Here is a 26877-nt window from a genome sequence, read left to right as displayed (position 1 = left end):
GGGGACAGATACTGTTTAATGCCTTCATTGGTGACATTGAGACAGARCACACCTTTGTCATCTTGGGGAATGACACAAAATTTGGGAAGTGCTCATAATTGGAGGGCAGGGCTACTGTTTAGAGGRGCCCCAACACAATGGGCTGACAGAAATGTCAGGAAATTCAGAAAAGGCAAATGCAAAAGTTGTGCCCCTGGGATGGAGCAGTCCCTGCAGCAGTAGGGTGGGGACAGGTGGCCTGGGGGTAGCTCTGCAGAAATGTTGGGGAGTTGGGGAAGTTGAGAGCAAACTCACCATGTCAGTGGTGTGTCCTTGCAGTAGTGAAGGCTTCACTTCTTTCTGGCTCAAATAAGGAAGAGCAGCCGAACAACTTGGGTGGTCATTATTCCTGTCTTCCTTTTAGACAATTGGTTAAAAAAAAAAAAAAAAGAGAGGAGAGGACAAGAAAAAGAAAATATAGGATGACACCAGACCCTTCTCAGATCTTGTTTTGCATGCTTTGGAGGAAATTGTGATTAGATGGAAGAGAAAAAAAAAACCCAGGAGACTGGCTATGCATGGAAAACTTGTAGAATCACTTTTGGAGATTTTCCAACTCCAAATGGCCAAGAATGTGCAATTTCCTCTAACTTGGAAGTTAGCTCTGCTATAAGCAGAGGAGCTGGCCTAGATGATCTCCTGAACTAGCCTAAAACAAAAATAAATTCTGTGATTCTGAGATGTGAGYGTGCTGCTCTCCTTCAGCCACCTGCATGAGCGTGTCTTCAAATTGATCTTAGCTAGACAGCAGCAACCACTACTTTTACTGTTCTTTCCTAGGGATTTGTAGGAATTAAGTAGTTAGCTTTCCAGAGTGGGACTACTGTGCATAAAATACACGGTGCTCAAGTTAATTGTCTCTTTCAGTTAAARCTCACATTAGTTGGCAAAGAGATGATCAGACTGCTCTTTTTGAAGCTTCTGTGAGAAATGTTAATTTATTCATTTTTCAGTATTTCTGTGATGAAGCAAAGCAAATCCTTTATTCTTTTTGTGGACTCAGTTGAAAAAATCTGGAATTACAGAAGTGACCCTAACACCAATTGTAACCCCAACCCTAATTGTAACARTGCTGAAATGGTATTTTAAGATTATTTGGGCATCCATATAAGTCCAAGTAATCTGAAATAGAGGAGGGGAAATGTCTAAATTTCTCTTAAGTTTTTTTTTTTCTGTTTTCTATTGATCAAGGAGTTTCTGGACATAACTTTCTGGTGACAAACTGGAGAAAGATCCAGTGTGATAAGCATTTACTGTCTGTCTCCCTCTTTTCTGAGGGCCTGATTTTTTTGTTGGTGATTCAACTTCTTGTATTGTGGATCCACTTTTGTATTCCCATTTGAAATTGCATGTGTTCATTTTAACTTYAGCTTACTACATAAATTCCTTTCTTCTGAAACTGTTTCATGGCTTGTTAACGGATGTTGCCAAGGAATATCTCTTTAAAGACAGTGTTTGAGAGCTGACTACATTTATGGAAGAGCATGGTGCTGCTGGTACTATATCATTAGCAAAGCTGTCAGTAGCAGCTGATTTTCATAATGCTAAGAGAATGAATATTGTTTGTGGTTACCCTCTATAACTTAATGGGCAGCTAGAACTCTGGTGTAGACTTCCTTGGTGATCTCATGGCTTGTTTTATGCTGGAGTCAAACTAAATGAATAAAGTAAATGTTTTATGGASTTAACTTTTGTGAATATGATCTAATACCAATCAATTTAACTTCTGAATATGAATTGTGTGGGACTGGACAAATCACATTGCTTTACCATGATGTTTTGGCTTTGCATATAGCAAAGGGAGGAGAAAAATACATTGTAGGGAGTGAAAACAGAGAAATCTTGAAGAGGTTCAGGCTGCCAGGTGGAGGGAGTTGTTGCCTTTTGTGGTGTGTGAATGTGGAGGTACATGGATATCCTGTTTGTGTGGTTGTCCCTGCTTTGTCATTGGGCAGAACCTCTGCGCTGCATGATAGTGTTGTGTTCATGGACCACTGATCAATGGYTGTCTCCTCTTCACAGGGTGGATCACTTGTACACATTTTTTGTTCAGTGGTCACCAGAGATATATGGGAAAGATGCCAAAGAGCAAGGTTTTGTTGTGGTAGAAAAGGAGGAGCTTGACATGATTGACAACTTCTTCAGTGAGCCCACTACTAAAAGCTGGGAGGTGAGTGCTTTCTGCCYTTACATGAAGCATGTGCATATCATGTGTGCATCCTCTGTTAAGAATCTCAGCAGTTTTCTTTTGAGCTTTTTATGATGTTTCTTTGTAATAGTTGCTGCTTCATATAGATATCTCCTTAAAGCTTGTATCTGTCTCACAAATGTACTCATACTCCTTCAGTCTTCCTTTCTTCTCTGACTAGAAAGAGCAGGTCTCTGGTGTGCAGCCAGCAGAAGTTGTGTAAATATTTTGATCATGTGATGTTAGTCTTTTGCAAAGCTAAAAGGTGTATGTGGTCAGCATTGCTTACAGGTTATGTGGTCAGCATTGCTAAATTCCGAATGTATTTCCTAATGTATTTATATGCTACAAATAAAATCTTCAGAATGCATATATGCATGAAAACATCAGCCCAGAGTCCTGTGTGCTGGTTGATTTGGATTGGTGTGTGGTGACGTGCCAGAACCCTTGCTTCTCTGRTACACCCAGCAGTATTGTTGGAATATTGGGTGTAAGTGGGATAAGTTTTATCATTGGACTTTGGCTTTTTCATRTGTGGGTCTTTTGCAATCTGTTTTAACCACTTGGCAAGCTTGTGCTTGTTATCTCTTTCTTTCTTTCTTCTGCACACATAGCCTAGTTTCTAAGGGAAATAAGCTTGCAGACATTTTAAAAATCATATTTCTGAATGCTTGAACACTTTCTGTGCTAAGGATCTGGGATAAATGAAAAAGACAAATAAGTCCCAAAGTGGGAAACAGCTTGGTGGTGAATAAAAAAGTTATCTCATTATTTGTCTTAAACTTAAACTTACTTTTTTTAAATTCTACTGCTCTTTTCTTTTTTTTGTGTTTTCAAAGTATGTTGTTCTGTTGAAAAATGGAGATAGGAAGTGGGACTTATTATTTGAAATGTAGCTGCCTCTATTCCCAAGGAGCTTATATTTTTACAGTTTTGTAGTTTASTAATGTTGGTGCTTTGTGAAATGAAAGATGAAAAAGAAAAGCCTTCCTTGTTTTGCTTAGAGCTGAGTGTAGTCATACATTGCACTGGRTTTCACCGTTCAGTTATTTGCATGCCATTTTCTTAAAACCAAAATGAAAGGGGAGAGTCAGTGATCCRAAGAACAGATGTAGGAGAGATGTGGCCACACTGGGAGCTTGTCTTTCACTGTTTTATTTAGATATTTATTTAAAGGTGTGTCTCTTTTATTTGTAATATATTCTAGCTTTACCAATTTRAAGTAGGTCTGCCAGGAAATCTCTATTGGATAAAGTCCAAATTTGGGCATGRTGACTGTGAAAGTTTCACTCTCCCTTGCGGAGAAACAGAAACTGTAATTGTAGAGAAGCACACAGGCAATTTTATCACAGCATGCAGTGGCCAGTAGCTGTCTGTCACACRTGTGGCTGAGAACTTGCTACTAGAGCAGGGATCGAGTAGTGGGCACTGCAGAATAACCTACTAGATGATGAAACAGAGACAAATGCCTTTGAATATTCAAATTTTTTACTGTGCCAGACCTGACCAGGGGGAACCTTTTGTGGAGGTATGTTGAATTSTGTCCCTGTTTGAACAATGTGGATATCATGACAGCAGTTCTGTCCTAGTAATAAATGTGCTCCATACTCAGATGGAGGGGGGTGGGATTTCCACCTCAGGTAGCTTCCTTTCTCAGTCCTGTAAAGTCTCTGAAAGATTTTGTAGATCTGGTTTCTGTAGCGGTGGATTCTTTTCATCCATTTCTGCTTTTGTGTGGTCTGTAAATACTGATCTTGCAGATGCTTTATTTTGCAGTTGGTGTCTGCACTTCRTTCAGATGTGCAGTTCAGAGACCAAGTAGGTGTATACAGAGAGAAGGGCAGGGGAGGGTTGTCTGTCTCTGATCTCAGTTTGCAATTTACAGCTGTGTTAATAGGTTTTCTCTGGTTGCCTGTGTCTGTGAGTTTGGTTGTATTTTACTACAGATACCTGATGTTGGTTTATTTGCTGTTGGTTGATACTTCTTCTCTACTCCTGGTGGGAGACTGTTCCTTAATTATAGTCTTCAAAAGGGGAGTTGGGCAYCTTTGGTTTAAGGTGCAAAAGCTGTTAATTAAAAAAAAATATACAATAATGGTCTGGGAGATGAGGGAAAGCAAACCATTCAKAAGGTGAAAAAAAGAACAATGATAGAAGTAGAAAGATTGTTTTCTTTTAACAGTTTGTTGTGGTCTTCTTTTTGTTGTTTTTTTTTAAATTATCCTAATTTTGCAGTGCAAACCTTTGCTGAAGTTGACCGTAGAAAACTTTTCCTGCACAGCATTATCTGCGGTCTCAGAAAGAGAAGCTGGAGGGATAGGATGAAGTTGTAGAGCTCTTGCAGTGTAATTGCAGGAATACCTGTAACTGCTCAGGTGTGCAGGTGTGATTCTGCCCTCCTCTCTTTTCCTGACCCTGCATTGCAATGCCAGTGCCCAGATGCCCTGCTCAGCTCCACGCATCTGCAGGAGAGCTTGGGCTGGACATGAGTGCATRCAGCACATGTGTAGCGAGCATCCCACTGGGGATGCCAAGTGTGACTGATGGTATGAGGRCTGTGTGAACTCCTCACTGCTTCTGGTTGTCAGGAAGAACTTCTGTGCTTTGTTGTGTGGTTAAATCCACACCTGGAGTCAGTCCAGGGCATTTGCTTTCTCGCCTGAGGGGCAGGTGTGTGTAGGACTGTCTCTTCCCTGCTCTCTGGACTGTTGACAGTTTCTGCAAGTTCCAGCAGTGATCATGCAGGTGGGGAGGAATTGTGCAAAACTTGATCCCTATGTAACACGAAAGCCATTTGGAAGCTTTATTGGCAGTGAGGTGCATAGCAGAGACAGTGGGCTCTGCAGCTGCATCTTGAGATTCCTGCTCCTACATAAGACCACAGTGGTGGTACATTCATGGAAGGAAAAGACGGTTTAAGGTTTCCTGTTCGTTTTGTAGCTAGGTCTTGTGGCTTCCCCTTTTCTTTCTCATCAGCTCCTTTTTGGAGCTTTTGCTGTTGCTTCCTGTGGCACCAAGCCCCAGCTAAAGCCCCGCTGTGGGCACAGCGAGCCTCATCTCATCCCSCACTGCTGAGCGGAGCTGAGGCTTCTGGCACTTGCCAAGTGCCCTGAGCAGGACCGAAGGGCTGGCAGCTTTCCAGCTGTGCCAGGTGATGCCCTCTGCCAGCCAGCAGGCTGAGCACCCAGCAGCAGCTTGTCTGGAGCCAGGACACCTGGACTGCTGCCACAGATGGGTGATGTCCTCCTCTCTGCAGTGAGCTCTGGGCATTTTGGGTSCTGCCAGCCTGCCCCGTGCCACGTTTGGGCTCCTGTTTGCTACTCATGCCACATGGAGTTCAGAGTTTGTCCCCTGTCTCTCTGAGCACCTCGTGGGTTGCTGAGTCCTTTCATAGACAAGCRTTAGGTGTATGGACTTGCATGCTCATTTTTTTTCCAGCTTTATGGGAAAAGTTAGTGTGCCTTACCTGTACTTACTGGAAAGAATCTGTGCTTTGATTTATAAGTCAATTCACACCTGATATTAGACATATTTATATGGACTCACCTTTTAAAATATTACAATATTATAAGTGTTAAACAAAGGAATAAATAGAAGTTTCCAAATAACTGTTCGATAATTTTCAACAAAGAATATATTTYATAAAGACCTTGACTGTCATGCTGTCACAGAGACACCTTGCCAATTAAGATTTTCCACATTTCCTCAGGGGTTACCTGTGCTTGATAACACCATCCCATATGGTGGTTTTGCTCCAAACAGTGTGACAGCTGAGGAGTAAGTTTTAAATTCACTGGCTTCAACAGAGGATTGATGGTGTAAGAGCTGTGCTTTAGGTTGAACGCTTGTTCTCTTGTCACAGATCATTACTGTAGAAGAAGCTAAACGACGAAAGAGCGTTTGCAGTTACTATGAAGAAGAAGATGATGATACTTTGCCTATCTTAAAGCATCACAGCGCTCTCCTGGAGAACATGCACATAGAACAGGTATGGCTAGAAAACCCTCCAGTTTCCTTCTTCAGTGTGGGGCTGTCTTTGTCGAGTGTGGCAAAGAGGATAGGCTGGGGCACTGTCTGTGTTGCTTGAGTAACCATTTCCCTCATTCCCTGTTCATTGCCCAGCTTGCCCGGCGCTTGCCCGCACGGGTGCAGGGCTATCCATGGCGCCTGGCATACAGCACGCTGGAGCACGGGACCAGCCTCAAGACTCTGTACCGCAAATCGGCTTCTCTCGACAGTCCAGTTCTCCTCGTCATCAAGGACATGGACAACCAGGTAAGGAGAGCTTGTTCTGCAGGGGTCAAACTGAAAGGGCARCACTATGAAAAGTGATCATTATGAAATGCTAGTCATACTATGATGTCGTACCAAAATAAGACATTGGCATTTTCTTTTATATTTTCTACTTTCTAAACCAGAGTTAGAGCTGTAAAGTACTTCAGCAGTAATAAAAGCTTCAGAACTGCAATGAGTGCAATAGTACCCATGGAAGTATCTTTCTTTGGTGTCTCAGTTAAGAAGCTGTCACAAACAATGCCTCCCTGGGTGTCTGATTCTTCACCTGCTCCTAGTCAGCAATCCTGCTGCCATGGTCATCATCTGGCTTTTAACTTGCAGGATACAAAAGATGTGGAGGAATACTTGCACCTCTGGTGCACTTTACTAGGTGGTGTTTCTAACATGAAAATGAGCTCAGTTGTTCTTAAAAAGTATTCTGAAATGCTTGGATTTTTTTTTTCTCAAATTTTGCACTGTCCACAAAAATAGTGTAACCATTTTATTCTGATAGATATTTGGAGCATATGCTACACATCCCTTCAGGTTTAGTGACCACTACTATGGCACTGGTGAAACATTCCTCTACACATTCAGTCCACATTTCAAGGTAAGTGGGTGTTCACTTTCTCAAATAAGATTTTTGGCTTCTACTTTTGGAACATTTATGAGATTTTTATGAAGACAGCATGTTTGAGTATAGAAGATGCGCCAGATGTTGATAAATGCAATTAATCTTCATTGCTTCAATGCAATTCTTAATGCAAAAGTGTCTGTAATTATCTGAAGACAGTCTAAGRATGAGGAGTGGTTTTATGTGCACTGAAGGATGAAGCAGGGAGGAGTTAAGGAGTGGACCATCAAAGACTCCCCTTGGAAGGCAGTGATACCAAGAATAGGATATAATTTCATGCATTCTCGGGATCACCATAACAACAAAACAGAGATGAGAGTGCTGCTGAAATACCCCTTAATTTTCATGGGATATTCTCTCTCACTTTTTCCATATTGAATACCTTGTTCCTTTTTAGCAGGTTATCACTTGATTTAGAGAGAAAAGCAGAATTTAAAATAAGGATTAGTGTGTCTTGTTCATTGTTCTAAATATGTACTGATCCTTTACTTTCTACCTTTCTTCCCTTTCAAGAAAAAAATAAAATATGACCACACCTCTTAGCTGCTAAGAGTAGKTACCCAGTAATTTGAGAATACAAGAATCCTAACACAGTCCAAATATATTCATGTTTTTTCCCCTCCTCAGGTATTCAAATGGAGTGGAGAGAACACCTACTTCATCAATGGAGACACTACCTCTCTGGAGCTTGGAGGTGGAGGGTGAGTGAGTGTTTGGTTTTCAAATTATATAGCCAAGTTTTTAAAAAAAATTAAATGGAAATAGGGACAATGGTAGGTGCAAGACTTACTAGTAAAATGGCTGAACTTACTTTAGTAAATTGTTCAGAGAAGATATCTCAGCAATCTGATTTCTGTTACAGACTGAGAGCAATTTCATTTGCTTAGAGTGACTGATGTTTGGCTAGTAGGGTTTGTTGCAGAGTTGTTTTGTTGGYTGGGGATTTTTCTAGCCAGGAAAAGAACCAGATGTTTTGGGTASATACATCACTCATTGCTGAAGAGGTTTGTCTCTGGAAGATAATCCCTGATGGCAATTTTGCCATGAGTTGCCAGGGTTTATCATGTGGTTCTTACTAAGCTATTTTTTCTGTTGCTGCACAGAGCAAGGATACAGACAGGGCATAATCTGGTCATGAGTTTCAAAGGTCAGAGGGTATGAAATTGAGGATTGAGGCTGTTCCTGCCAGTTAAAGCTTACTTGGAGGTTGCACCATGGGACAGCTGAGCATGATTTGCAACAGGAGCAGATAAACTTCCCTCCTCGTCCTTCTAACCAGAAGGTGCTCTGTCCACATCCAGACACCAGGGGAGGGACCCCAAGGTGTGTGCCCTGGTGTAGCCACAGCTGGCAGTGGGAGCAGCCGGGTGGCCCTGGGGGCTGTGAGCACTCGCAGGGTSCTACGCACTGCTCTGCTCACTGGTGCAACCAAAAGCAAGGGCACTGCTCCGTGAGCTTCTCGGCGAGTGCTTTGCCAGGACTGAGCTCTTCACATTTGGTCTAAGAGATCCTCAGAGTCACCTAGATTCCTCCATATCTCTTCTTTGATTGTTTATAGAGCTTTCAGTATTTTTACTGTTCTATATAACACCAGATTTGTTGTGTATTTCCTTTCTAGTGGCCGGTTTGGCTTATGGTTAGATGCAGATTTGTATCATGGGCGAAGCAACTCCTGCAGCACCTTCAATAATGACATCTTAACTAAGAAAGAAGATTTCATAATACAAGACGTAGAAGTATGGACATTTGAGTGAAACACTGACTGCCTTAAGGACTGGATCCATTAGGCACTTAAAAGCTATTCAGAAGGTGCAGGCTGCCTCACAACGTTACGCGCTTTTTCCTCAAGTTTGTACCAGAGCATGACTACGCAAAAAAACCAAACAAACAACCCAAGAATAAAAGAATTTGTTTTGAGAGGCAGTAAGAGACAGAACAGTACGAGATCACTCTGAAATGTTTTTTACTTCCTCTACCAACACTCTTCCATTGAAGATACAATGCTTATGAAAACATTCATGATGTATAAGTTGAAAACTTTTTATGTAACTGTGAAAAAGATCCTGTGGAAGAACTGTATCTAGTACATTCCATGTGTATTTATGTTCAACATGCAAATGCTGACCAAAAATAAAATGTTACTTTACCAAAATCTACAGCATACTGTTTGCCGTGGAAAAGAATCAGAAATAGGTGTACACAGCACTTAAGGGAACATGTTTTTAAAATAATTTTATTTATTGTTATTGTATAATAGATTTTTTTTGTAAATTTATTAGTTATGAGTTTTTTTGTTCAATGTTTCAAATCTCATTTTGATAAATAATTACTGTTGAGGTAGGTTTCTTATGCATTGGCATTTATTCTGAATCAATTTATTTGATTTCTGAAGTTCATTTTTATATTTTTATTTTGTAAATGAGATGTGGTTTTCATTATACCCTAATTAGAGGGTTCATTTTCCTGGCAGAAACACTTGAGTGCATAATTCTGTTTCATTTTCTTTTCCTGAAATGAGGGAGAAAGTGGATAGTGCTTCTTCTTAACTCTGCTGTCACATTCCTGTTAATAGATTACTATTTTGGCAGTGTATGGAGACATTGGGTAACTGCCCCCTGCTGTAGACTTTATCAGTTCTGYTGCAGTCCACAGAATTGGGATGGCATGCTCTGAGCACCTGCCCAGTATTATTTGACTGTTTACGAAGGACATTTTTTAGAAATAACTGGTTTTCTGTATGACCACCAAACGATTCAAAACAAGCCACCCACTGTACTTTTATGAGCATTTCTCTACAAATTGAAGAATTTATTAAGGAGAAAATACAAATGAGATTTAGAGAACATTCCTAACAGGCCAGATCATGTTAGTGTAAAACTTGTTTTCCTAGTAATTACATATATAATTAACTTTAAAAAAATACTTCAAGCAGCAGTCTGGTTTAGGATTTGACAGGCAACTAAATATTCKTGTTTGGATTTAATGAAATTACCAGATACTGCCTCCCTCACCCCCGCCAAAGCTGAAAAGACAAAATGAAAATTTTGGTAAATGGGGAGAGTGYGAGCGAGGACTGGAAATCTTCACTGTTTGCTAAAGAATTCTGCTTTGCCATTAAACTGTGGTTTTGTTTAAAGAATCTGGGCTGAACCAATATTAGGAWTATGTCCTGCCCTTAGACTTGAATGTTTCATTGTCCTGAGAAAGGCAGGTTCTGGAGACAGTASTGTGCATTAAAACAGTACTGTCTAATGTTGGAGTATTATTAACTGAGTAATGCAACTCAGTTAAGTTACTGCTCTTTCTTTTTTGAATAGATTAAATAATTAAAAAAATAAAATCCAATGCTTTTCTTTCAAAAGCATTTCTAAATCTTAATCCTGCACAGAAATTTCACAGTCTATAAAAACAATGCTATACACAGTAAGCCTGTAACACRCTGCACGTGAGCTTTTCACACTTCCTTTCTTTGTGGTCTACTACAGCCATAATTAAAGTTCTTATTGGTAATGCTTTAAAATATTTTGGAAGTTGCTAACAGCATAATGCTTTGAAGATACCCAGAATATCTAACACTATTTGCTCTTTTAAATGGTGGCAGAAGACCACTTAATAGTTAAAAAAGTCCCCCAAAAAACAACAAAAAATCCCCACAACAAACAAAATGAAACCAACCAAGTTCAACATTTTGCATACATTTCACTATTGCTACCTACAACTTACTCCATTATATTATCCTTGTCAGAACATAYCTAAATGCCGTGGTCTGTATTCAAAACAGTGTTGTTCAATCAAAATTCTGTGACCCTTGAAACTATGAATATTAAATATATGTAATGCAGTGCTATCACAATATTTTCAATAAAGGAAATTATGCATTCAGAAACTTGTTACAGATGCTTTCTCTTTTCACAAACTTTGGAACATTTTAAGGATGAAAGGATGCAGCTTAAATTACAGGTTATGCTGACAAATACTTGTGCCTCCTCATAAAATTTCAGCAATACCATATTTTATAAACATAGATAAGGAATTTAGATCTTTTACTGGGGTTGGTTTTGGGATTTGTTTTTTTTTGTGTCTGTTGCACGGTGTGTCCTAAAAGAGAGCTGTGTTTTGAATACACCCCGAGAGAGACATGACAAAGGGCTAAGAAATGCCAGGAAACAGTTAAACAGTTGACCTGGTGATTCTTGCTGCTACTCTCAGCTGTAGTGAATGACATTTATCCCCTYATCTCTTTTGACCAACCTCTTCCCAGAAGTCAAAAGTCCATGTGCATAATTTTTCTGTGCACCCTTTTCATACTTCCAAAGTGTTCATGTATATTTTTATGTCCAGCCAAGCAAGGCAAAGATGTCTTAAAAGTACCTGGTACTTGGGGTTTATTGGTTTTCATTGTATACAGACGTGGCATTAAGAGAAGAAAACTACAATTACTGAACAAGTTGTGAAACCGAGTAGGTATGCTATCCCTGAGCCTTGCTTCGAGTGAAATGGCAGTAACAACTTCCCTAAAGTAACTGGAAAATTATGGTCACTAGTAATTTTTCTATCAGGGAGAACAGGGGCTTGTTTTTGCACCATCAAGGATGTGCTCCTTCAGTGGTACTTTAATAAAGATTTTTGATCCAGGACAGTGTACAAATGCACACTCACAAATCAGGCTTGTCAGTAGCCAGGTAATTGCAGATATTTTATTTGGTGCTGTTTTAAGGGGAGGTTTTGTACTGGATGTTTTGCACAAAGCTGGCTTTAGAGTAAAGGAAAATCTAATTACTTTTAGAATAATCCTCATTCATAAACTGTAAAGATTTGATTTGCCTGTTTGTAACAGAGAAAAAGAGCAGATTAGGTCATTGCAAAGGGATTACCTAGCACTCTGCAGGTTGACACATCTGGCAAGTGAGCTGCTTCAGGTAGAATAGCTAACCATCTCCAGTTTGTGCAGGCACAACTTGCTTTTCAAAAACAAGCATTTTTGAAAATCTCAGTCAAAATTTTTCATCTCATTACCTTTTTAAAGCCTGTAGCCTGTCATCTGTGGGGCAAGTGCTTTGTGCCTTTTGAGCTGAAGTATACAGACATTTAAATTCCAGGGTCAGTGATTCTCCAGCTCTAGCCTAATGAACTAGTGCAAATGATTTTAAATACAAATTATTAAAGGAACATTTTTAGAAAATTAAGGCTAACTACYACTTGCCAATACCCTCTGTTAGGTTCAGTAGCAGTTGACAGGATGAGGGTGGTGGAACAGGTTGCCCAGAGAGGCTGTGGAYGCCCCATCCCTGAAAGTGTTCAAGGCCAGGTCAGATGGAGCCCTGAGCAACCTGGTGCAATGAAAGGTGTCCATGCCCATCTTGGCTCTCTAACAGAAATAGACGGTCTTTAAGGATCCTTCCAACCCAACCCATTCTGTGAATCTATGAATTATCTTACTTTGACTGTGAATTAGTATAGCTGTCATGAGCAGGCAACAATTTCAGGGCTGTCAGTTTACGCAGGTAGAACAAACATCAGTCTTTAGTCCTCAGTTTTCGGTGAAAACTTCATAGCAAACCCCAAAGGATCTCCGCGTGTGCCCGGCGGGCGGAGCGGGCTGTGCCAGCGCTGTCTCCCGGGGCCGGGCGCTCCTCCCTGGGCGGGCGGGGCGGCGGCAGCGGGAGGGGCCGGCAGCGGCACCGGGAGCAGCACCGGGAGCAGCGCCATGGCCGGGCCTCAAGCCGCGGGTGGTGCCGCCACCGCCGCCGCCGCTGAGGGGAGCGAAGCCGGGAATGGCGGCCGCGAAGGCTACGACGGGAAGTGCGTGTTCTGCAGGATCGCCCGCCGGGAGGAGCCGGGCACGGTGCTGCTCCCCTGYGAGGTGGGTGAGGGGCCCGCCCTCCTTCCCCGCTCCCTCACGGGCGGGCCCCGGGGTCGCGGTAAGGCCGGGCGGGGTGAGGCGGCTCCGAGGGCCTTCAGCTCCTGCACGGACACAGCAAGGAAATATAGATCGGAGGGAAAATACAGTGCTTTCCGTAAATGTTGGCACACCAGCCGGAAGCCTTGAGGCTGACGCCGAGGAATCCTGACTGCGGAAGGTCAGCAGCAGACGCGCACCGTGCCTGGAGGCTGCCTCCAAAAATCCTCGGCTTGTGTTGCGAGTTGCGCCAAATGTGATATTCGATATCGCATCGAGATGGGGAATATGGACATTCTTACCTACTGTTTGCCAGTATCTTCGTCCTAATCCATTTTAATACATTTGCATCCTTTTTTAGGATGAAGACCTTGTTTGCTTTAGAGATATAAAACCTGGTGCCCCCCACCACTACCTGGTGGTGCCCGTGAARCACATGGGAAACTGCAAAACACTGAAGACAGAGCACATACCTCTCGGTAAGGCTGAAAGTGTGCATACTCTAAGGAATTTTCCTAAAGGAAAATCACTTTTCACAGCCTGAAATAGGGTGTTGTCAAGTAAATTACARCTTTGGACACCATTTGTAAACATGGAATTAGCTGATGTGAGTGAGTGTAGATAGGCACTTACCTTTTCTGGGAAATTCTGTGTGTAGTTCTAGAAAGGCACCCTTTTTTATGCAGTTCTGGAAAAGCATTGCACGAGTGCATGAGATCTCATCAGTTTACAGATGATTATAGATGCCTCTGCACTTTGTTGGAAGTACAGCTTTATTTTTAAAGCATTTATGTGCTGTTTCATTGCACTTCCTTAGATACGTATATGCAATTTTAAAAGCTTACAGAAGAAGTTCATAAAATGTGTACTTTCAATTAAGTGCTACATTATTTGTCAGGACATAAGGGAGTGACAGATGAAAACAGGAAATGGTGTTCCAGGAAACTTAAAATTTTTTTTAAAAAATAAAATTCTAAAATATTGAAGCTATGATTATTGTTACTAGGCTTGTTTGGGTTGCTTGTTTTTTTTCTTTTCCCTTAGGAAGACATTGTCCTAGAACTTGTTTCACAAGATATGCCTAAGTGTGTTGAGTAACAGAAGAAACTGCAGCCATGAAGAGATTCCACCTTAGGGCAAATTGTATTTACATGATACAAGAAAATAATAATGGTTGCACTTTTCAAATCTTGCATCACTGTATTTCTCTTGTAAACATAGTTTTTTCTCCAGAAAAAAAACTTCTGTATGTGTTTGGCTTCAAGGCAATTCTTCTGACTTCTGCCTTGAGGTTTTTGTATTAGGGTTGCTGCATTGTGCAGTGGTAATGAAACTGTCCTAGTAATAAGAAAGACTGACGATTTTATTTTAATTTAAATTTATGTACCCTCTCTGAAATTTACTCCAGGCTTCTCAGGACCTGGAGATCAAAGTCCTGTAGCTGTGTAGAGATACAACACTGGAATTAGTGTAAAGTCATCATTGTGATCAGTACTTGTTGGGTTTTTTAATAAGGGTGTGGTGATAGGATGGCTTTGGCCAAAGTTCTTWGAATAATGTAACACTGAAAAGCATTGCAGGAGTGGAAGTTGGTATCAGTGGCAATTTTCAAGTAAATCATTGCACACAGTCTCCTGATTGTCTTGTTTGACTAGGAGTAGTTAGAGTGTTTATAATTAGAAAAAAACATGTCTGTTTTYTCAAAGTAATCAGTCTGTTGAATTTAGTATTTCTGAAGAATACCTTTTTAAAATGAAATTTKTCTTTTAATAGTGAARAGAATGATGGAAGTTGGAAAAGCTGTTCTCCAGAAAAATAATTTTAGTGACTTGAATGACGTAAGGTATGTATTTGAAGCTTTCCATCTTTCTATTGAGTGTGTTTTTTACTTTACAGAAGGTTACTTTAGAGATAGTGGAAGATCTTCCACTGTGATTTATTGAAGAAATTAGGTCTACRTTCAYTTACTGCATGACTTCTCAATTAAAATCTGCTGGCATTGAATATAAACATTTTTTTCTGATTGAATATAAACTTTTTATTCACAAATTGTGTTGCAGCTCTGAGATTCTTTCTTGAACACATCTTGGAATAGGGAGGACACTTCAGACAACTTAGGAAGAGGCTGCTTTTTCATTATGTACTGCAAATATGCTCCAAATCCTAGATGCCAGAAGAGAGTTAAACTTGGGCCTATTGAATCAGGGCAYTACATTTTGTTTCAATCACACCAGCAATATAAATACAGCTGAAATAAACTGTAACRTAATCTAAGTAGTGTAGAGAAATAGAGAACTGGGTCTTCATGATTAAAATTGATAGTTGGCTTTCCAGCTGAAAACTAGATAGGGTACATTTAAGATACTTTTTCTTTTAACTCCTTCCTGAAAAAATGTGTCTTAAAGACAGAGATGTGAAGGAGAAAGTTAATGGGCTTCTTAAAAGCTTTTTTTTGTGGTATAATAAAAGGGCATATTTTTATTCTTACTTTTATGTACAATGAAAATGTGATGAACTGTTAGTTCTGTGGATCATGTTAAACAACCTGTGATTCTTTCTGAATTAACCTTGCACTTCTTCCTGAATTAACATCACCATTGTCTTGTACTTCTTTCTCTTTCTGAAGAATGGGTTTTCACTGGCCTCCGTTCTGCTCGATAGCCCATTTGCATCTTCATGTCCTGGCCCCAGCCAGTCAGCTGGGATTCTTATCCAGGATCTACTACAGAATCAATTCCTACTGGTTTATCACGGTAAGTGTAGTGCAGTTGAGCTTTGCAATAGGTTTTCAATTGTGAGCTGAAAATGCCATGTCTTTCCAACTTTTCAACTGTGTCCAAAAATTCTCTGACCAATCATTTTTGTTGTTACATTAATTCTTAATTATGTATATTTTGCATTTAATGTTTGAGAAAAAATAAAGGTAAAAACCTTAATGTTTATRCTTATTAAGGGGAATGGAGTGCTAATAACAACAAACAGTACAATAGTTCTGGATCTTGCCTGAAGCTCAGGCTCTGTGATGTGCTTCTGTGGACACTCTGTAAGTATTTGGGTTTTAGTTTAAAAGGATATATTCAAATGTGATGGACTGTTTTGCACATASCCTGGTTAATCCTGTGTAGGTAAAACCACAGCCACCTAATGATGGCATTTATCACTTCATATGTTTTTTCTCATCTTGCCATTATTAGACTAAACCAAGTATTTKCTTTACAAAAACATTGTTTGTACTGATTTATGTCAGTAGAGRTTAGCAATGAGACTGAACTGAYATTGACTAAAGCACTTTGAAAATCWCTCTTGAGATCTAAACCTCATTTTCACTGCTTTGATACAGCAAAGCACCTACCTTGGCAAGGCAGATGCAGCATCCTGGTACCATTGCACATTCCCAAATCAAAGTTGCTGAAAAAGATCTGTTTCATATAAAGGTTATAGACAGCTTTTTACTTAAAGAGAAGAAACACATCTTCTTCACAGTGGGACCTTGCTGAAGATCACGCCTTGCTCACAAATAGCAGATGTGTCTGCTGAGTTATTGAGCATCTTACAAATATTTGTCCCTCAAACACATACAGCTGTGTAGTTTTACTATTTAGTATCTTGGATTAGTTCAGGCAGATCCATACTAAGTCCAGCTATCCAGTATGAATGCACTTTGAAAGGTATTTTGCTCTGTTGTCAAGTTGGAAAATGTACTTGTGTTGGTCATGGTTTTAATTTGTTTTTTTTCAATTACAGTGTCTTGAATATGGTTTAAGAATGCCAAACAGGGTTCAGATAATATAATTTTCAGTAGCTACATGGTTTATTTGTAAATAAACTGCAGTAACTACTGAAGTCCTGTTGAGATGCTTCTACCTTAAGAAGCTGATTGCATTTTTACTGTCTGAAAAAAAGTGAAAAAAAGTAAAAAGCAAATGCTCTGTTAGTGTCACTGTTTATAAAATGGAATTTTCACTAAACTGAAGGCTCATGGTGTTAATGCATTGATTTCTCTCTTTCATAGGCTGAACAACTGATCGAGAGATTGCAAACTGAAAATGCTGCCAGCTGAAAGCTTGTGTTGTTTGGTCTTTGAGCTCTGATTTAAGGTTGCACAGTTTGATGTTGCCAATAATATCCCAGGATAAAAAAAGCTTTAGTTCCTTATGAGGAAATAGAGAATTTGTAGCTGCCAACCTAATTCTTCCATTTGGATACTTCAGTCTGTATGCTTCCCTGGCAATAGCATGATGTATTTCAGTTATAATTTTGTATTTGTGTATATGTATACATCATCTACACAAACACATGCACACAGGCAGAGAACTTTTCCTATTAAAAGGCAAAGTGTAGCAACAGAATGTATTGCAACCAAGGCAACAAGTTACAACTAACAGCATGTGAACAGTGCCAAAGGGAGTATTTGTTGCGGAATCAAGCTTTCATGTTCAAGAATAATTATTCTGGGATGGCAGGTAACATTTCAAACATTTGTTCCCATCTGCATTTGTATGATGTGTTACATATGCCTAGTAATGAGTAGGTACATTGCTGAAAATACAGTACTGACTTTCTGGTGCTAAAACCGTTCAATGTTACCTGCCTCGTTTGCATCACAGTGACACCGTAAATGTCAATACAATATGTTCCCAAGATGTGATAATGCTGTATAACATAGTATATAGTTTATATGTAAATAGATTTAAAGATTTTTTCCATCTTATGTGCACAATATTTGAAATTAGTTATTATATGTTTACAGAAAATGTGAAGAGTTCAGAAAAATGGATTTAATGTTTTAAAATTCTGCATGGCAGTAGATTGAAAAACCCAGATTTTCTGATTTTCCAATTCTCACTGGAAGTCCCTTGGAGATTACTAATGCTTGGCTGAATTTGGATTATAAATGAAGTCATAAGAGAAGCTGGTCTTAAATGCAGTGTGTGTGTGGCAGGCTTACATAAGAGCAATGTGATTTGACTTTGGRATAGCAGGGACTCAGCCCAAAATTGGAACATGCCAAGTTGCTTAAGGAACCTGCTGAACATTTGCCTTTGCTGCATGACTCTAATCAGGAATGCTAGCACTTGTTTTTCAATACCATAATAAGGCAGACTGTTTGGAAAGTTAAAACTCCAGAACACATGGAGTGGATTTTCTTTGTTCACAGAGCACGTCTTGGTGCTGAACTAACCAAGTGCCCTTGCCTGATGCATTCAGATGCAGCTGAGGTGAGAATGTTGCACCTGCAAGCTTCCCTGAACATAAAAGTTTCTCTGTTTTCCACRGATCCAGCACCTGTTGCCTTAGTGATACAGTGTACTGTAATATTCTTACAGTACTTCTGAGAGTCTGCACTCTTCTGAAGAACAGCATTTTCCACCTGGAAGAGTTGACACCCCTGTCTCTCTTAAGAGCCTCTTCCTGATGTCTTGTTCTTATTAGTGGGCACTCACATGTCATTTGCCACCCTTTGGGGTTTTTAATTTGTGACATTTGGAAGGAAAAGTGTGACTTAAAGCCACTGAACTTTGACTGCAATAGATGAGGCGGTTTGAACTTCCTAACTTAATGAAACACCTGAACATTAAGGATTTTCAAGAATYACTACTGTGTATGGGTTCTGATCTGTAATTAATTTATGTAACTATACTAAACTGTGACATAATATTTAAGATAMTAACATGAACTGTTGTCAAAAAGGACTGATAAGTAGAATAAACGCTAATCTTGGAATGATTTTCCAGTGCAGTKGAATAGTTGACTGTGTGGGTTGACCCTAGATAGCCCTTTCCTCACTCTTCAGCCCTCACCCCAGTGGGATGGGAGAATAGAAAGACCAAAAGAAAACTCATGGGTTGAGATAAAGACAGTTTAATGTGTAAAGGAAAGGGGAAGAAAAAAGCAAAGGTATTCACTCMTGACCTCCCACAATCAGTCCAGTAGCAATGGCCCCCACCGCTCCCCCAAAAAAGCCCTTTCCTCAGCTTTTATTCCAGACAATRTATGTCATGGAATATCCCTGCTGGCCTGTGTTAGGTGTGCAGGTTGTGGTCTCTCCAAGCTTTTTGCCTACTGGAGGGGSAGAACAGGAAAAAGAGAAGGTCCTGATGCTGTGCACACACTGCTCAGCAATCACCAGAACTTGTATGTCACCAACACCCTTCCTTTCCAGTCACACCCAAAACCTGGGATGCTCTGWAGGAATTTACCTCCATCCTAGACAGACTGTTGCCAAATGAACACAAAAGCACAAAGGCCAACTTCTATATCTTAAATTTGGAGAAGGGTCCTATTAATGGGAAAGGTAAAAATTTGGGTATAATGTAGCTTCCAGACTTTTGCTGATGAGCAAGATGGGGAATTCCCATGTTTCCTGACAGCGAAAGACAGGGTTCAAAATTGCTGAAACAACAAAGCATTAAATAGAGGCACACTAATTACTGAGAGGAATGCTCAGCCTCTCGTTAAGTGTTTTTTAGCACAGAACTGTGGTCTGTTTTCCCTCTGCATTGACAAGCATTCTTGGACTCCRCAGATAATTTTTTTAATTAGGTGAAGAAATACTTTCTGAAAAGCTTATCCTAATACTTCAAATACATTTCTGAATAACTGGCTAGCCCATGGAAGAGGCAGTGAGCAGGTTCCAATAGTTATGTCACTGTCTTCTATGAAGCTTTTAGTAATTTTGAAACTTCAGAAATCATTTGTWCAGCTTTCCAAGGAGCAAAGATCAATAAAGAGAATGAATTCAGAAGCTCTTACTCTCCAAGAGCCTGGAGGAGTAAAGTTGTTTAGCCACTGCTGCTGGCTCTGTTCTTCGATCCAGTATTAGCAGTCCTGAGAAAAGCTGCTTTTTTGACCTCATGTTTAGGAATGACAAAGCTTTATTTGTACTGTTTTGCTCAMTTGTTTTACATAAACTCCCAACCTAATGCGAACCCAGAGAATAATGCTTTTATGCTGAAGTACTAACTGCTCGCTCTGGAAGGATGAAACAGATACACACACAATGCTGTTAAAAAGAAATTGTGCTTAATTGGTAATAACTCCTCAGACCTTTCCAAAGTCTTTTTAAGTGTGAGTTGTAAATAAAAGCAGGAAAATGGAAGCAAAACAGTGAAAATTGTATTTGAAATCTGACAAACTTGGAAACAGTGAAATACTGGATAAAACCTCTGTCATTTCAAACTAATGAGCAACATTTATTGAAAGGGTTAAAGTGCCTTCAGTGTTTGACAAGACAATCCACAGATAATCTCTATATGATGTACAGTCCAAAACAAATGCAGAGTTTACAGACTTCAACTGGAAGGAGAGGAAAGACCACTGACAGAATCTGTCACAAAATGAAGTTTAGGAGAGGTTTAAAGAGCTGAAAGATACTTAGTAGGGCAAGAACGCCTTTTAGAAGGTTGGAGTTTACTTACTACTCYAAATAATCTGTAATGCTGAAACTCCTCACATGCTACAGTTTTTGCAAAAAAAAAAAAAATCTGTTCCATTTACTCTAATGGGAACCTACTGAAAAAATAAGTTACATGTTGAAAAGTTTAAATTCCTGTTTCATCTGTGGATGTTAATCTAATCACATCACAGATGAAGAATGGTAATTTTTTTAAACTTGCAGCTAAACCGAGTCACATGCATTAGATATGATGCGTTCATGACTATACAGGCTTCGGGAGTAATTTTTTATTCTGCAGAGTGCTGGTGGGCAAGCTGACCAGTTCTATTATCTATCTTTTAGTTTTTTTTTTTTTTTTTTTTTTTTTTTTTAATACTGGCTTTTGCTGGAAGCACGAGATTGGATTTGTCAACCAGTGTGCTGAGCCAGTTTGGCAGCTCAGTGTTTATAATCACTGCATGGGCACACAGATTTCAGTCACTGTTTCCAGAATACTCATCTAAAGCTGGCAGGTAGGAAATGTGGCCCTGTAATTGTTTACAAAAAAAACCATCCCTCTATAAATAATAGTTTTGTAATACAGTAATCATTTGTTCTATTAAAAATGTAATAATAGAGCAAGGTTTTTTAAATTGCTTACAAAGTARGTATGACCATGTCATTAAAGGGCTTATTCTGCCTCTCTTTTGATCAGAGGTGTGCTTTAAGCACTTGCAGATGTACTCAAGCATCTACCACTTCCATGGCAGTGAGAGCCTAGATTACTGATCTTTCACTACTTGAGCCAGCCTTAATTAAAAACTAGTAACTTTACATGGGCTGGACTTGCATCTYACAGGCTACGTACTGCCTCACATGTAAGTCTTGCAATAAGTTATTCGTACAGTGTTCAGCAATCTTATTTTTCCTGATAYTGCCATCCTATTATCAGCTGGTGACACTTGAAGTGCCTGATGCTGCTTCCTGCAAGTTGTGAGCTAACASTACAGCAGAATTGAGTGGATTTCAGCATTCTTAGAATCAAACAAAACTCATTCCATAGCTGCATTATAAAAAGCTCAATTTATTTTGAAATCCAAATGTATGCATAGACTTCCTCTAAAGGGTGCTGAAATACCCTGATGTGTGCTCATGTCATTTGGCAAGAAATACTTTTCAAAAAGAACAAAGCATTGTAGATATGCTAAGATCACAAASTGCATGTCTTGTTTTCAGCTGCAAGATGTAGATTTGTTTACAAAGAAGCAGTGGGCCTGAAACCTAAGGAAATACACCAGCAGTGCCTGGTGCAGAACATATTCCCCATTTTCCAATGTGGTAAAATTATGTGGCGATTAAAACTCATTCTCTACCTGTATCTGACTCCCCTGTTCCCCAGATACACTTAATTCAGCACATTAATTTCTTCCCTTTTTTTTCTATTTTCGTCATCTTTCCACCAGAAAAAAAAAAAAAAAAAGAGGCAGGGCAATAATGAAATCCTCAGTCAAAAGACTTGGGTTTGATGCAAATCGCCATTGGATGAAAATATCAAAACAAAACCCCATTCTTTTAGGCTTTTTGCAATAGAAGTTCTTTTATATAAATAGGATAAAATAACACATCACTTTTATCAAGTTCATAATTTATATTAAATTTTAATATCCTTTTGATGTAAGAGAGTATCTTACCTTAAAGACCCATCAAGTAGTGAACACCACAACACCACACAGAAGCTCTTATTTACACGGATAAAAAAATAGAACTTTAGATTTCTAAGTATACAGCTTTATTGGTGACAGCTATTGTAAATACAGCTCCTGATTATTTTCCATAGCACTATTACAATTATTTAATATTACCAATCCTTTATTTTTCTTTTCAACAGCCTGGAGAGCTCACAACTGTGCTCTGAAAGCAGGTAAACGAGATATGGGACTGTGCTGCTATACTTCTATTTATCCATTTTGTCATACAGTATTTCTACTCTCCTCTTGTAAAAAGCATTGCTACATTTTGGAGAAGGAAGAGCCTTTTTTTCCCTTATGAATGCACAGGTGCCCCAATACAGAGTTTCTGTTCACTTTTACATCTTTAAATTGTGGTACCCTGCCTTCTACGAAGGAGTATAGCTGAATTCACCAAAAAGGGTGCAGACCTTTGAGAACTTTTTCCATAGTGTTAGAGGAACAGAACCGGTAAAAATGGTGTGAGATACAGAAGAAAAAGAACAAGAGATACAGAAGGTTTGAAGAAGATACAATTGCAATATTAGACTATTAAATACCAGAACTAGTGCAGCTCTCCAAAACAGAAGCAAGATGCAACTAATTTAGGAACCATAAAATATYCTTGCTGTGATATTCTTGTAAGTTTGGGAATTTCCATCTACTTCATGAAAATAACCTCCATTTATTCAGTTTACCCATGTGAAATTGAACCTAAACTTTTGTTGTATACTAGGCTCTTTGTTTGAAGAAGTATTTTAATTCCCACRAGAGTTTTCAATTCCACATTTTACAAATCCCATTCTCCCATGCAGTARGCATTTCACAATCTGCAAGAACCAGTGTTGTACGATAGCAAGCTAGATTTATACTCGCAGTAACCTAAAAGCAGTAAGCCAGCTGAGTTATTAAARGAACTGTCATACACTTGATAGTAGATAAGGACAATCCAATGTGAGTTGAACTAGCTCCTAAGTTGTGATTTCTGTCCAAATATACCATTTTAACAAAAATATGCTTTAACCTTCTCACCCATTTCCTTCTCCTGCTTGTGTSCCAGTAGGTAGCTGAGTTGAAATTCTGTAATCAAAACCTGTCAAGATGGTATCTAGGTAAGTTTTTTCCAAATAGAACCCTGCAGCAAAGTTCATTCCATGACAAAGCCTTATTGTAGTAAAGTGATGACCACATCATCATCTTTTCCTTGCCAAAGCATTTCACCTTCAAAATGAACTAGRCCATGTTTTCTGGCTCTTAACAAGATTCCCACTACTTTATTGGAAATAGTCACGTATGTTTCAAACAGCTGCCCAAATGTCACGCTCACRTGTCCATCTTCTCCCACCTCTCCAGTTCTTCTGATGATCAAGCAGAGCTCTTCTACTTCCTTACCCACGTGTGAGTGAGCATCTTTSCCTCTCTGCTCTGTCCGAGACCCTTCAGGGGGTCTCCCATAGGTAGGATCTCCTCTGTGAGTACGCACAGGTTTAGATGCAAACCTGTCGTCACTGCTGAACGGATTCTTCCTCTGATACTCAATGTGATCCTCTGCCCAGGTCTGCCAACTTCTCCTCAGGTCACCCACGGCACCGGTAGCTTTAGCATTTTGCCCTTTATCCCCTTCCATTACTTGAAAATRTTTTATGGCACTCAAGCAGAAACCAGGAAACGAATCAGTGACTGGCTATAACTGTGGTTCCTGTGTGCACTGTCAGCTGGGAAGGAAAAACAACAAATCAGCCTGGTATTTTTTGAAAGAGTTTTGCCCGAGTASGAGGCAAGGCTGCTGAAAAAGACATTAAACATCTGAAGATTTTGTTAAGTCCACCCGTGATTCTATAGCAATGAAGAAAGCAAAAGTGATTCAGCTGAAATTCAGAACTAATGTAGGAGCACAGGGCAGTAAGTTATGCTTACAAGGTTACACGATGCTCCACCGGTTCCGCAGTTACCGAGSAAACCCCGCAGCCTCCGTGCAATACATAGTGCAGTACTCACTCTTCTCGCAATGACGCCTTTTCAAGAACTTTATCCTGGCAGCCGGCAGCCCCGCTGACTTCCCAAACAATCTGATGTTGTGCTGGCTGAGCTGGGGAGTGAACAAACCATTCCCGAGCGGCAGCAGCCGCACACCAACCCATGCACGGGGGTGGGAAGCCTTTCTCCTGCCTGGGCGCTGAATAAAGGTGGACAAATTCACGCCGTGCCGACAAGGTTCCCTCGGACAGTGGAAGCTATTATGTACAGAAAATATTATCTGGAGCCGAAACGCCAACACATGGTGGGAGCAGGGGGATTTTCCTCATCAGGCACTGCAAGGAGAAGTAAAAATCCAGTTAGCGAGTGCGTCGCTGTYTGCAGCACCCTATTTAGTGAAGAAGACAAAGGCAGAATAGATTGTTCTCCCTTAAAAGGCTGTGCTGCACAGCCATGTCTGCCGGCTACAGCCCAAGGGCCGGCTGCAGGGAGGGAGATGGCACTCCAGAGGTGCAAGTCCCTTCCCACTCCCGGTTTGAGGGCTGCCCCCCACCTGTGGCATTCTATGGGTTTAGATTGTGGATTGTCTGTGCAGAGTCTGATGAACTGGGGACAGACTTTTATATACCTACAGAGATCTGCATGTGCTATAAYCATGTCTTTGCCGGGTCGTATCGTTCACCTGTTGAAATATGCAAACTGGAATTTCCAGGTAGCACGTAAGTAGAGCTGATACTTTTACGGACATTTGAAGWTAAAACACAGGATCAGTGCTGGATTTTCTATGGGGAAGTGGACAGAAATGCAAATTCTGAACAGTTTAACTAAATTATGTAGATTTGTTATTTTTGTTTTTTGAAAATATGATTATTTTAAAAGCAAGATTTGATGGCCCACATGGACATGTTGGTGCTGTTAGCACATGAACCCGTGAGCAGCGACAGCGTTCACCAAATGGCCCAGCAGAACCTGTAGGTCACAAAACACTTGTGTTGCCTCTGCATTTACAAGAGTGCACAGAACAAGAAGAGTGGCAACATAATCGCTGCAAAAAGGAATTGGGAATAATAAGCAACAGCACACATGAAATAATGGCTTTTCATTATTGGTCTCTCATTTTTAAATTGAAACTCATGATTGTCGTATGATCCCATTGTTATATTTTTTGAGAGAAAGGTGGTTAATTATAGCTTCCTGGATAAATTTCAAATTGAGTAATTACACTTTGTATATATAAAATTACCCTGAAGGCTTAGAAGGGAATTTTTTCTTCCTTTCCCTCACTAAATTAGTTATGTAATGTTTTTAAGATGACTTCTCCACATTCACACTAACAAACTTCTTGATTCTCTTCAGTGGCATTAAAAGAATGTATGTTCCATTTCCAAACATAGCAATTGAAAAGTGTTTTGTTTCTATGTTAGAATYAAATACCCCGTAAATCTTACTTCATAATGTACATTCACTTTCAAACTAAGCTGAGCAACTTGTATACACTGCCAGAGATTTTGCATGAATCCTCAAATCAAAAGCAATAAATAAAAAAGGACTTTTGTTAAAGTCTTCTGTAGGAGTCAGTAGCAGTGAAAAACAGGTATTCATTCACCTTGTGAGAACAGACAGCAATACCCTGAAGGTAAAGCAGTGCAGATAAATAAGYAAAAGCCTGTTTCAAAGAGATTAAGCTTAAAAATAATACCAACCACCCCTTCTAAGAAGTTTCTAAAATGGAAGCTATACAACTAAGAATTTTAAAGTGAGGCAGATTGAAAAAACAAAAGCAGACTTCTTCCACTAAAGCTCTCTCAGCAATTCCAGGATTTTTGTAAGCAATCTTGGGCTTGCAGGGTTTGTCAGCAGTTCAATGTGTTTATTGCTGGGTATCAGCACTCAGCTGCTGAGGTGAATGAGTCCACATCTACCTCTTTTCATTCTCTTCTAGGAAAGCTTCTGTTTAGCTGCCAGGTCACTTTAGGTTGCTTTCTTGTCAGTCATCAGGGCTAAAGCTTCACAGTAACCTCACTTCTGATTACTGCAGGAAGGGATAACTGGAGAAGCTGCAGGATGAGATTATGGAGATGCGTAAAGAAGGTGTTCCACACAGTGCTCACAGGTCATGAGCAAGATCTTAGCCATCTAGAAATAAAAACTGTCCAAAATCAGTACATAAAACACAGAACATGAGTTCACTGCTGAGCTGGCCTGGTCCTAATAAACAGCTTATCAAAATCTGGATAAGCCGAACCTTTCAGCTCAACACAACAGAGAGATCAGTGAGTGCGGGATTTCAATTATCAAGACTAGATATTAAAATAAAATATAATCCGCAAGACAAACCCCTTTTTGCCCCTCTGTCGGACCGCCACTCCTCTGCCCCTTTCCTGGGAATGTGTCTCTACCTGCTCCGACACCCATGCCGCCGGCGCTGACCTCCTTCCCACGGAAAAACGAACGCGACTCCTTTGGCACCTGTTAATTCTTAATGTTATCTAATGCTTCACATTCTTAAACGTGGCCGGGAGAGGCCGCAGCGCGCCCCTGGCAGCGAAACACCCCTGAGAGAGCGTGTCCCCAGTGTACACGGAGTTATTTATAAACCATACGCAGGCACTGCTGTATTGACACGTGGCGTGCGTGATAAAGCACACGCAAAATACAACCACAAGAAGGATGATAAGGAGATGAAATGAGGACTACTTCCTGAGGGGTTCCCACAGCCCCGTACCCCGCTCCCGGCGCTTCAGGGGCCGCGGGGGTCTCTGT

The 26877-nt window shown here is 40.1% G+C and overlaps 2 protein-coding genes and 1 long non-coding RNA gene across 7 annotated transcripts in view; 2 read left to right on the top strand and 1 right to left on the bottom strand.

The window, feature by feature from the left end:
• NCOA7 (nuclear receptor coactivator 7) overlaps positions 1–11015 on the top strand; it is an 84396-nt gene extending 73381 nt beyond the window's left edge. For 3 of the 4 annotated variants that reach the window (XM_057363611.1, XM_057363609.1, XM_057363610.1), the window contains 6 exons: positions 2062–2209; positions 6090–6215; positions 6350–6502; positions 7017–7112; positions 7764–7837; positions 8755–11015. In XM_057363611.1, coding sequence (XP_057219594.1) covers positions 2062–2209; positions 6090–6215; positions 6350–6502; positions 7017–7112; positions 7764–7837; positions 8755–8890 — 733 coding nt within the window. In that variant the 3' untranslated portion in view covers positions 8891–11015. Of the gene's footprint in view, positions 1–2061; positions 2210–3347; positions 3756–6089; positions 6216–6349; positions 6503–7016; positions 7113–7763; positions 7838–8754 lie in introns of those variants that run through there. The other variant, XM_057363612.1, reaches the window with a different exon arrangement.
• Positions 11016–12802: 1787 nt separating this feature from the next.
• On the top strand, positions 12803–18763 carry HINT3 (histidine triad nucleotide binding protein 3). Its single transcript, XM_057363607.1, has 5 exons — positions 12803–12999; positions 13397–13514; positions 14809–14878; positions 15662–15788; positions 17048–18763. The coding sequence occupies exons 1-5, from the start codon at positions 12844–12846 to the stop codon at positions 17093–17095; spliced, it is 519 nt and encodes a 172-aa protein (XP_057219590.1). The 5' UTR covers positions 12803–12843; the 3' UTR covers positions 17096–18763.
• A 3374-nt stretch (positions 18764–22137) lies between these two features.
• LOC130572140 (uncharacterized) lies at positions 22138–26829 on the bottom strand. Of its 2 annotated transcripts, XR_008965179.1 has the most exons (4): positions 26514–26829; positions 26037–26171; positions 24136–24449; positions 22138–23852 (listed from the first exon to the last, which is right to left on the bottom strand). It is a non-coding gene; the product is annotated as an uncharacterized LOC130572140 (long non-coding RNA). The 2 variants fall into 2 exon arrangements; XR_008965178.1 differs by lacking the exon at positions 26514–26829 and having other exon boundaries at positions 26037–26426.
• Between the last annotated feature and the right edge of the window lie 48 nt (positions 26830–26877).

The sequence above is a fragment of the Malurus melanocephalus genome, unplaced genomic scaffold (assembly GCF_030028575.1).
Source record: "Malurus melanocephalus ecotype Western Australia unplaced genomic scaffold, MMel_1.1 scaffold_29, whole genome shotgun sequence".
In the NCBI taxonomy this organism is placed as follows: Eukaryota; Metazoa; Chordata; class Aves; order Passeriformes; family Maluridae; genus Malurus; species Malurus melanocephalus.
The sequence above is the reverse complement of the archived record's forward strand: the minus strand, read 5'-3'. Positions and strand labels throughout refer to the sequence as shown.